The sequence below is a fragment of the Oreochromis niloticus genome, linkage group LG7 (genome assembly GCF_001858045.2).
Source record: "Oreochromis niloticus isolate F11D_XX linkage group LG7, O_niloticus_UMD_NMBU, whole genome shotgun sequence".
NCBI lineage: Eukaryota > Metazoa > Chordata > Actinopteri > Cichliformes > Cichlidae > Oreochromis > Oreochromis niloticus.
Window position 1 is genome coordinate 30,529,367 of NC_031972.2, and position 12,370 is coordinate 30,541,736.

A 12,370-nucleotide genomic window follows, 5' to 3' on the forward strand; every position below is an offset into this window, starting at 1 on the left:
ACCTGAATGATTGGAAGGTCCCTTTAAAAAAAACCCAAAACCCTTTGTTGAACCAACTATGCATAAGTCCTGCACAGTGTCTTGCAGACTGCTGAAATATTTATTGGATTATCATATTTTGGGCTTTTTTTCAGTGTTGTTAAAATGTAATTTTCCCTCTCCCCCCTGGAGAAAATTGATAAAGCTTTTGGTAAATTAGATGAAATTTTCAATCCATATTTATTCTGATAAGTTGCTTGGGAAACTCACAAACTGTGAGAAGAAAGTTATAATAGTATTAAAAGTTAGTTAAACGAAATGTATTCAAAAATTAGTATATTGTTACACCCCTAATATATAACATGTACTCAGAGAAGGTACATGAAAAATCACATTTTTAAAGGGGACCTATTATTATCCTTCCTTATATATTTTTTCACCTTAAAAACATGGCCAGACAATGAGGTTAGCATATGTAGAAATAAACCCAGTGGCACAAGGCTGCATGCTTTAGTCCTAAAAGCTCAGTTTCCAATTACTTTTTTTCCTCCAACATAGTTTTTTAATGGCTTGCGTATACAGTTTCAGTGAAACTAATAAGCATTTTAGATTTTGCTCAACTGTTATAATTCTCATCACTTTTGCAACCTGCTTTTATGATTTGAAAGAAGTTAACGGCAACCACACATTCATTTCTAAGCATCTATAATTTTACTCGTGTATCCTTCATTCTGATATATTAGTAACACTCAGTGCATACATCAAAGTACAAATTTTAGTGTGAAAAAAAATGAAAAATATGTTTTTTAGTAGTTTTAATGATTGTTTTTGAATGCTCTACTTTGATTCTTGGGCAACGCTGAGAGTTCTCTCGCCAGGAACAGGTGCTCATCACAAGTACTGTGTCCTGTTTGCAGAAACCAGGCGAGGGGCAACCAATCAGAGAAAGGTGCATTTAAAGCAAGAGTAAACTTAAAGGGGCAGGATCTACACACTTTACTTCAGACAGTAGATAGATTTTCGTTTAACTGCTTCTAGTGGAGTCCATCACAGAACAGAACAGAACATAATAGGTCCCCTTTAAGATGAGTTCATATTGTTTTCTTGTCATTCACACCATTTTTTTCACTCACTCCCTTGCATTCACATATTAGACACGCAATCAACAACTCCCACCAGCTTCACCACCAATTCTTGTTGAATTGAAGTCTTTAACTTGGTGGTTTGACGCTGCTGGGATCCTGGGTTTCCAGGTAAGAGTGCTCAAACAAAAACTCAACAGTGGAATGAACAACACTGTGTGACACGAGTGCTTTGCCAGCATGTGGAGCGACACATAAAATGAGTGTAAAAAAATGGTTTAACAAAACAAAAGTAAGGTATGATTTGAGCAGCAGGTAGCCTTGGGTGATAGCAGACTAAAAGCTTTCTCCTTAACCTCACTCTTTTATCCTTCTGCAGACAATAAACAAATGAGCCCCCTGATATGTCTATAACTTTGGAAACTGGGGTTGCCATGGTATCTTTTTTAACACAATAGTGGAACAACATGGCTAGCTCAGGTAGGGAGTGAATTGGACAAATGGCACAAAGTGCTGAGTCTAATCTCTTCTTTTTACACTACAACAAAAAACGGACAGAGTGTGCACAGGCTCTTACTTTTACAAAGCTCTACCTCTGTTTCTTTTTGTTTTCGTGAAGTGCAAACACTTATCATCAGTATAAAATACAAACCCTGCAGGTCACCATGTCTAAAGCATCTCTATCCAGCCTCCACACACAAACACACATCTTTTTCTACCTGTTTTTCTCCCACCCCTACTCACTGCTCCCTTGTGCAGTATCCATCTTTATCAGGCTAAAGCAGGGGCTATGCCTGCCTGTCTGCCAAGCTCACCAGAGAGATGTCGGTCAGCAGCGTGTTCAGGCTCTCTGGGGGATCCTCCTCATTACTCTCCACAACGCTGTCATTCTGGGAAAAGCAGGACAGAAGGAGAGGAAGAGGATTGGAAGATGGAAAGGTGAAAGAGAAAGAATGGGATGGTGAAAACGGAGACCAAAGACAGAGAAACAAGGGGTGTTTGAGTTTGATTCAAGTGAAAGTGAGAAAGCTTCTGAACAGATGTTAAACACAGATGTCTATTTATCCCAAAACAAAGCCGAACTGGGTTTGGGGAATATTCCTCATCTCCTAGAAAAGGGAAAGACGTCATTTCTGTTCGCATTTGCTTGGCAGTCTCAGAGGATGGCAAGCAAATAGGACACGCACATACACAACCACACTCACTGCATAATGTCTTCTTTCACAAGCAAAACACACATGCTGCGAAATCGATAAAGAACCATCAGCTCAGTTCAAAGCAGGATTTGCAGGCTCAGTCCCACTGGCGTGGTAGAGAGGAGGTAATTTGCAGCAGATCTGTGAGCGATTCCAGAGCAGAGGAACTGAGTTCAGAGAATTGCTGCCCTTCATTTAACTCTGACACTAAACCAAAACAAAAGCCCCATCAATTTGGCTTAATTACTCCTCCTTGCTGCATGTGGAGCACTTACGGCCAATTTATTTATCACAAGAGTCAATCGACTTTCTACGCAGATGCAATTTTACACTGTAAGCAGTCAGAGCATGCTGCATTCGTATGTACAGTTTGTATGATTATGCTTAGCCACAGTTACAATCCACAGCAGAAACAATACAGTAGGTACAAATGCAGGAAATACTGGGATGCTTGTCGCCTAGGAAGACTGCTGATTCTCCAGTTTTAAAACCTAAGCAGTTATGCAAGTTATACCGTTCGTGCTGGTGTAATGTCTGCAACCCACTGCTTTAAATGTTGATATTCCTGATCATCTCCTCCCTCTTGACAAACTGCGAGCCATTATTGGTACTACATGCAATCTCAGTCTTAAAATCTTGCCTTGCATTACACTGAAAGGCTACACACTGCTCCCTGATCAATAGGGATGTAATGGTATTGGTCAATTTCATAATATTGTGATAGCAAAAGTATCTCAATAGTGTTGAAAACTGTGACACTATAAAACAATATGTCTTAGAGGCAAAGGATTAGTAGTCTGATTTCAGCCTAAGTGAAGTAAGGCAACAGGAAGTGAGATCTACAGAAACCATGGTCTAATGAATCCACCCATCATTCTCCTGCACTCCTGCAGAACAGTGAAAATGGCAGATGCTGGTGTTTTGAGGGCACACATGTAGGAGAGAGATGATTATGGAACTGTCTGCAGCCGACATCGCAAATGCTCATGACATCAAGACTGTGTATCAGCTTTTATAAAGTCTCTCATGCACACATGATATAATGGAGCATGGCACAGTGCGATGAGGACTCAAAGACCAACACGTAAGTAATGTTGTACTGACAGACTTTGCAGAGTGATACCAAGGGGAACAAGAAGAGTTTGTAAGAGACAAACCTGGTCCTGTTTTAATTGTTCATTGTCCAGGCGTACAGCCAGTAGGTCGTTTTACTTTTACTGGAGGTTGTTGTTTCAAATTGACTTGACTTCTTTGTTTCTTATGCTTGCCATCTTTCATAACATGAATGATATTATATGGAAGGTGGTACTAGCCAGCCAAATCTCTTAAAGGAATGTAAAGACACAGTAACTTGTCCAGTGGTGTGTCTATCTAGCAACATCACACACCAATTTTGTTTTGTCATGATCACAGGTGTATACAGGTCAGTAGTAGGAAATACTTTTAGTGCCTGGTGTGGCTCACTGTCCTCCCAAGTGTCAACTTGATGGAACAGAGGGAAAAATAGGAAAAGCTATGCTGGACTTCTTGTTGTCTAGCCTCATCATAAGGCCTCACTCACACTAGAGTGGAAGTAAGACAAGAACCTCAGTGTTGCCAGGAAAAACCTGTGGTTGGTGAGTGATTGCACTGAATGTTTTAGCTGTCTCAGACTGATTGCATGTAGTTGCGGTGACCAGCTGGTTGAGGGTGCTGACACACTAAGAGTACATTCATTAACACACAGATGGCTTGGGATCAGATGGTAAATAAAGTTTTGTTTTCTTCTACACATCAGCTGTTACACGCAAATTCCAAGTTTGTCTGGAGAAAAAGTTTGTGACAAAACAGCTCTATCTAAACCAAATAATAATTCCTGCACTTCACCTGGGTCTCAGGTCTCAGGTCCACACACAGACCCCATCAACTTCTAACAGAAGAGTTTGCCATTATATCATAAACATACCAATTCTTCTTCAGCCTCCCCTCGTTTATTTGAACTGCCACACTGTTTTCACAGAGAGAAAGCTGCACTTATACTATATTACTTTCTGATTATGTGTCCTTATTTTTGAGCCCCCTAATTGCACTGCTCTCGGTAGAATGTTGGTCATTAATGAAATAAACTAACTCTTTCCTTTGGTTTATAAATTTATAATTTATAAATCTACCCCAGGGATTCAGGCCAGTCTTTGGCTGAGAGAGTCCACCTGATGTGTGGATTCTGTGCAGCCCGTTGGTGGTGAGCCTGCCCCTGGATTCGCTATCGCATGACATGTTCGATATAGACAACAACAGATTTGCAACAGAAAAAACATTAGAGATTTGTCACAGATAATCACAGTAATGTGGAATACAGATTGCATGTAAGTGCCAACTTGACCTTGTTCACACGAAAACTGAAAGACTGGAGTGTTTTCTTCTGACTTCCCAGACTAAAGAAATCACTTGAAAAGCAGCATCCATATGAACAGAATCAGCTTTCTGGCTGTGGTCTCCAACCATTGTTTTCCTTAGTGTGACTGTAGCCTACGCCAGCATGTTTTTTTTCTATTATGAAATTACAACATCCTGTATAATGTGTAAAAATGATCAACTGTGCACAGCACCTATTTTCATTCCCAGCCAGATGATGCCCCTACATTGTTCAGCTCTTACCATAATCAAGCTTTTATTGTGTAGCCTGAATCTAGCATGATTTTCTATCTTCAAAGGCAAACATTATACAGTCTGTTCTTGTCCATCCACAAATCCATTGTTTTGCAACTTATTCAGGTCCGAGTTGGTGGAGCAAGACTCTAAGCAGACATACCAGGACCCCCTCTCTCCCCAGCCAGCTTCCTAAGCTCTGCCGGGTGAATAGGAGGCAGGATGTCCTGGGTCTCCTTCCCATAGAACATGCCTGAAAAACCTCCCCTTAGAAACATTCAGAAGCTATATTAGTCAGATGACTGAACCACCACAATTAGCTCCTTCTCATGCACTGGGTGAACTCAAGCCCCGTGAATGACCAAGCTCCTCACCTTATCTTGAAGATTGGGGTTCTTCTGTAGGATGTTTGGGCTCAATCTTCTGCTTGTATCCACAAACCAATATTAATATTTCAATGTTTATAATGTAAATAATATTTAGTTAGAGTGTTCAGACTAGGTCCACGAGGCTAACGTGAGGGTAAGGGTGGGGGTTTGGCATTTAGTTGTAGGGTAGAGGTTAAGAAGTCAATGAGTATTCACACTATTATAAAAACACGTGAATATCAGAGGGTGTGCATTTGTATTCACTTGAGTATACCATGCTTTGACTCTAGTTCAGAAATCCACTGTTTTTATTCTCCCAAACACACCCAGCTCTCTAATCTACTTTACACAGCAGTGGTAGCACTCACCCATGGGCCCAAAACAGCACCAAAAGACACACATAGACGCAAGGTAAGAATGCAGACCACCACGCACACACCCAGTCTCTGTCACACATGTAAATGTCGCTTCTCAGAGGGGAAAGTATAAAGGCAGGCAAAACCCATCCTGGGCATCTGAATGAGAAGGACTGTTTGGTGAATAAATCTGCAGACAGTCGACAGCTTATCTCCGCTGTCAGCTTAGAAACTGTGTGTATGTGTGTGCAGGTTTGCGTGTTCATGTATGCAACCACTTATCTTTATCCAGCCAAAGACTGAGATGCTGTCACACTCACTACAATCTTACATATTTGTGTTTGAGTAGCTGGCATCTGTAGTGGGGTCTACTGTAAATTGAACTGCACAAAAAGCTTCGTGGTAAACCAGAGCTGTGATTAAAATTATGCAGACAGGCTCATTGTCCCTTATCACAAGTACATTTTGATCAATAACAAGGATAAAAACAAGGAATCTGGTTTATTCCATTGCAGGGTGTCTCAGAATGGCCAAATCCAAAGTTTTATTCTTTGCCCTAGAAAAGCAGCCTTTAACTACTTGGCAGGAACAGCAATTTCCCATGTGGAGCGGCTGCAGTATACTATAGAAAATATTACGCTCATTAGGTTAGTGTCATAAAATAAATGCAATGTAATGACCATTGTCATTGTTGCCTTTTGGTAATAACACCGCAGAGAAAAATGAGGGGATGTAATATTTGCTGAAAATTCTTAATAGAATTCCTTCAGAGGAAATAGACCTGGTGATAGTTTGTTGAACTTTTGTCTTAGTGACAGGAATCTCATTGAGACTGAAGCTGAGGACAAAACAGCAAATGCCATTGGGTGGAAAACGAAGCCGGTGAAGACATGACAAAAACTATAAGAACTGACTCATATTTAAAGCCTCAAGTGGCAATTAGAGGAACTAAAAACTGTTAAAAAGTGTTAGAACTATTTTGATTGTGAATTTTATGGTTAATGTTAAGCACCATTACAGTCAGGCTCACTTTGAGTGACAAGTAGGTGCATATGCAGGAAGATGTAGATTGGTGTAGCCACTGTGGGGTCACCCACCTGCACTTTAGTTTTGTCAGTCAGTGATTCTGACTTTCTGAAACCAAAACTGAACATAATTAGACAAGCAGGTGATATAAAGAGTATAAAAGTAAAGTCAGCTATGACTGGCAAGTCATTAGCCAATGAACTCCAAAACAGGATTCTGAAACCAGTAGGTGACATCATGGCAGCTACAGCCATAATTTATACTGTCTATGATTTAATTAATGCTACAAAGTTTGGCTGCCAGGTAATTCTTTGAAAAATAATTCAAAGGCACCGAAACCCACAAAAACAGTCAAGATGTCCAGTGAGACCTAGCAGCCAGCAATCAGCTACAGCGACCTGTGTGGGGACACGTGTGACACAGTCATTGTTTCATTTCATCCCCAGTGACGATGGAAACCTCTAGTTGACTATTTTTTCTGTCACCATCTTTGAAACCACCAGTGAAGAGCGACTGGTGGTGCTGAATGAGAAACTATAAAAAAATGCAGGCTCTTTGGCGAAGTACATGTGATCAATATTAGCATATCCATTGAGAATTTAACAACGGCCACATTTTACAAAATGAACTTTATGAACTTTAAACTGGTGGTTGTCTTGTGATTGCATTGAATTTTTCCCGCATTCAGCAACCGATTGGAGTAGTAGTTATGGCAACCAACTGGTCGTCCAAAGGCTGAGTGTGCAACACCATCAGCCTCTGGGAAACTATTACTACTACTACTACTTTTCATTGCAAGGCAGTCGCTCCGGTTGCCCAGTGGGAGTCAACCAGCCTTCAAAAAATCATGGTCTAAGTGCAATCGCTCGAGTTACCAAGTACCTATATCGTTTTGCAGTTAAACCAGGATCCTGCAGCAACTATGCCACTACTGGTGGAGCAATTTTTGAATTTCTCTTTCAAATCAATGAGACTCTGAAATTAGGTAGTTAATGTGAGTTTCTGTTTTAATGTGAATTTCTGTGTGTGGCAACAGATTTGCTGACTTATCGCCATATAGTCATAGATTGCTCTAACTGTAACTGTCATGATGTTCCTATTCAATTGCAGACTGATAGCACAGTGACTCCAGCTTATTGATATTTTATCTCCATCTTAAAACACTAAATGTGCTTTGAACAAAGCAACCAGAAGCTTGTTGATGGCTACCAGTAATTTTGGTCATGTTGTGGTGTGCAACAATTGTTTTGCCTGTTGTGACTGTAGCATTAGCCAGCTTTAGCTCATAACTTATCACCTGTAATAGTTTAAATATGGGACCTTGTGGCTCAATAATGCCAAGAATTTGATGGCCAAATTGGGACATATCAGCTTAAAAATGTCAGTCGTGGATATATTCACATTCCATGAAACCATTTTATATAACATCCAGAGTAGTTGGCGCTTACACCTTTTTGACATTTCTGGTTCAAATTAAGGAAAGAAAGAAAAAGGCAAGAAGGAAGAAAACCACTGCAAACCATTTAAAAACACCACAAACCAAGGTGAGAGTTGGAACGCATGCATGTCTGTCTGCCTACGGAGGAACTTAACTCGAGTGTGTATTCTGTATGTGTGGGTCTGTGATGGAAAACATTCATCATTTTCAGCAGTAATTCCTACCTCCATAATATCTATCAGCCACAGCAGCCTCTCCTACAGAGGGAGAGAGGGAGGGAAGGTTTTTAGGGGTGAGATGGAAGTGAGGGGTTTATCAAGGTGGAAGAAAAACAGAGCCTATCAAATATCAGCAAAAAGACTTTGTAATCTCAGAAGGTAGGCAGCGAAACATATCATTGTTCAGCCAACAAAGTCCACACCAGAAGAGTATCTATTCTGCAGCAGAAACTGTTATAATCCATGGAGATATATCACACTACCATCTCTGTCTTTCACACTAAGCCAAGAGAGATAGAGGAGTGAGCAGACAGCCAAACAGGAAAGGAAGCAATTGCAATCCAAACAGTCAGACAGCAAGGCGAAAAAATAAAAAAGGAAATACTCCAATCCATCCATCCATCCATCATATTATTTGCAGCAGACTCGACTGCTGCTTTGCCCTCAAAGTGTCAGAAATAAATAGTAATAGCAGCAGGTTCAAAATTACTGTAAGTATTTTTTAAGGAAATACATTAATTTAAATATGTTTTAATGTTGTTTTCTATTGTAAACTTTAATCTTAATTAAGAGTACCCACTAATTAAAGTAGAATTACATAATCATTCCACTCGTAAGCACTACTTACCCGTGCAGAGCTGAGGGTGGTGTTGGTCATGAAGCTGGCTGAAGATGATGTCAGAGTGTCTGGATATGACACCATGGACAGGGAGTCTGGCTGCAGGGCTGAGGCGCCAGCTGCCCCCTGTCGAGCTTTAAGGGCCTGAATTTCCCGTCGAAGGACCAGCCCATCAAAACGCTCCAGGTCCTGTGGCGCAACCAGGCCTCGTACTTCGGACAGCAAGGAGAACTGAGGGGGGGAAAGTACAGAGAAAGAGAAACAAGAAGACGGCGTGATTTAACAGACTCTGTTGGGCGACAGAGTAAATCCTTTTTTTTTTCTAATGGTAATGCTATGACCTGGAAACAGTGTCACTGTTCACAGTGAAGTTAGTTTTACATCACCACGGACTAACAAGAGGTCAACTGAGAAAGAAGGCCCTGCTCCACAATCAACACCTTCAAGCTTAACTGAAATTTGCAGCTGTCCATATGGACAAGCCAAGTCCCTTTTGGGAAAAATTTTTGTAGTCAGATAAGACAAAGGTTGAGGTTTTTGGCCACAGTGACAAGAAACATGTTTAGAGAAGAAAAGGTGAGGCTTTTAAACCTATACTGTTAAACATGGGGTTGGATGCAACTTGTTGAGGAACAATTAACCAAATATTACTGGGGGTGTGGACTTGTTTACAAGTTCAAGTAAGTGAATTTATTTATATAGGGCTCTTTAAGATACAAATCATAAGTTACTTAAAACCAACCAACAAACCAACCAGCCACAAAACAAACACCCCTCCCCCCAAAAAACCCAACAGAATCCCCCTACCTAAAACAAAACTACCAGGATTTCAGAGATAAAATAAAGACAAAAAACTAAAAGAAAATAATATCCAAATCCAGAACAAATCCACTGATTTTACAGATTGTAGATTGGAGGGAGATTGTTCCAAAGAGTGGGGGCCATGACACTTTAGTCCAGATTTAGGGATGGATAGAGAGCCCTCATTAGATGACTTGAGAGTCCCGCTTGAGAGTCATATATGGGTGCAAACGTTTGCTGATGTGCTTCACCATTCAGAGACTTAAAGGTGAACTCTAGAAGCTTGAAAGAATTCTGAATAATGGGAGCAAGTACAATGAGACTGGCACAGGTGTGATGTGAGAGTGCGTCGAGGATCTGGTAAGGAGCTTTGCAGCTGCGTTTGATCCAGGGAGGCTTTACTGAAGCAGGTGAAGACTGAGCTACAATAGTTCTGGTGAGATAAAATGAAAGCATGGATAGAATGAGCATGAATCTGTAGGTTTTGATGTACTGATATTTCTCAACCAATTCCCCATTAAATACCACTCTCAGGGAGAACCACCAATTTATTTAGATATGCAAGAACACATGGAAAAAGGGTTCATACAAATCTAATGAGGCTGAAAGTCAATATTTTATATGACCAACTTTATTCCTCCACACAGTCTGAATCTCTTAGGCAAGCTTTCTTGTAAATTCTTTTAGTAATTTTCAGGAATAGTTCTCCAGGCCTCTCGTCAGCAGACACTCACTGTTGCACCTCTCTCCCGACCTCTTATGCACTTATTGATGACAATTTGAGCCAAATATTTCAAATTTGGATCCATTATTCCTGCTGCTGCTAATTTTTAGTCCAGTTTTTTTGTAATTTGACATACCTCACATTTTCCTCCTGTTTCCCTTCCTTAAGAATGGCTTCTTGATGAGGTCACTCTCAAATTATTTGATTTTTGTGACAGGCTGATAGCAAAAATTGAAAGATACAATTTAAAATCGGTTCTTTGGTAATTGTCTGTTATTTGAAGACAAAACACTAATTAATCTCTTTACTTAGGTGCATTTTTCATCTGTGAACAGGCCAGTGTACGTGGCTTAACTAAAAACAAACAAACAAAAACCCCCCACAAATAAAAGGCTCAGGTAAAAAGATGGGACTGACAATGAGTGAAAAAGCAGTTTACACTGAAAGACCACTTTAAAAATTAGAAGGAAAATTTGATTTCTTGAAAGCAAAATATAAAAAGCAAGGGACAGCTCAAGACTTTTTGCACAGAACTGTGCAATACATATAAATTATACATGATAATATTGTAAGTCATGCCATAGCGGTTCTTTTTCTGTGGTTATAGTTACACAGTTACACAGAAAAGGGACAGAACACACAATAAACAAATCCAAAGATTTTTCCTGATATTTTGCTCCTAGACAGTAACAAGTACGTTATCCTTGATAACCCACTCGTTGTATAACTGTGTAGTAAAAATCTGACACTGTAACTAGCCCTAGACTGAACTATTTGAATAATACATTATTTTGATGTAGAGAACCAAAATACAATTAAACTGTGTATCATCATAACTTTACAGATGTAACCATATAACAGCAGACCATATTTTCTTTCTACTTTAGCTGATCTAGCAGCAACGCTCCTGTCATTAACCTGTAATTGTGTTTACTTTTTTCCTGGTGATGCAATGAATATAAAATAATTAAATTTGCAGCTGAGCAGATTGGTAATGACTGCTGGTCAACAGAGTATTTATGAGCAAATTGCATTCCCATTTTACTGTCTGAACTGGAAAATATGTAAATGAGAACAACTGTGTTGTGAATATGACTTTGTTAAGGTGCAGTAAGTCATTGCAAAGAGCAGAGAAATGCCAAACACAATCAGACAGGTGGTCTCCTTCCCTTATTCCCTCCCTTTATCTCCTGCTTCTTTCTCTCTAACCACAAACATAATTTGGTTTGTTTAAACAATGTCAGAAACAAATAAAATGCGCCACTGAGTTTTAGGTTAATTGCTAATAATGAATGGCATTAATCTACGCTCTTAAGTGAGCTGCATCAGCTGCTCTGATAAAAATAGATCCAATGCCTAAGGATAGCAGAGTGGACAAAAGAGCTGGGAATGAGTCACTCCATATGTGCAGTCAGTCGACAACACAGACTGTCTACAATGGCATCAGATCAGGTGCAGTAACCATGGTGAAGCTGGAGCACTATCCAGCCTAGTCCTGGGTACATTGTCCAATTAAATGGAAAGTACGGAGTGCATGAGGTATTTGGGCTTCATGTGAAAAACTGTGTCAGATACAGAGAATTATGTTAAAACATTTCCTGCATGAAAATGAAGTGAGGGATTTTTCAGTGTTAGCTTTCCCTGTGAAAAACAACCGACACAGGCTGGTTTTTGAAATGATTCTAAATTGTGTTTTTTGTTCATTTGTGGGGGTTTTTTTGGTACACTTTACACATTATACTGAGAAAACTAAGTGAACTAAGATGGAGTTTCTTTATTCATACATAAGCTTTATTTTGTGGTCACTCTGGCTCATTAAAGTTGAATAAAATCTCGTTTTCTAAATTATTTTTAAGTAAAATTGCTTTCTTGTTGTACTTGCTGCAAAAACTAAGTTGGTACAGTATCTCTAAATACATTAATGCCATTTGCACA

The 12,370-nt window shown here is 39.7% G+C and overlaps 1 protein-coding gene across 6 annotated transcripts in view; it reads right to left on the reverse strand.

Annotated features, from left to right (window-relative positions):
• The window catches only part of whrna (whirlin a), a 186,401-nt gene that overhangs the window by 13,808 nt on the left and 160,223 nt on the right, over positions 1-12,370 (reverse strand). For 4 of the 6 annotated variants that reach the window (XR_002059577.2, XM_019354423.2, XM_019354421.2 and 1 more), the window contains exons 7-9: positions 8,920-9,141; positions 8,298-8,330; positions 1,877-1,951 (exon numbers count right to left, since the gene is read on the reverse strand). Coding sequence is in view for 5 of the 6 variants with exons in the window: in XM_019354423.2 (XP_019209968.1) it covers positions 1,877-1,951; positions 8,298-8,330; positions 8,920-9,141 (330 nt within the window). In the remaining variant the exon portion in view is untranslated. The remainder of the gene's footprint in view (positions 1-1,876; positions 1,952-8,297; positions 8,331-8,919; positions 9,142-12,370) is intronic. The other 2 variants (XM_019354422.2, XM_019354420.2) reach the window with 1 other exon arrangement.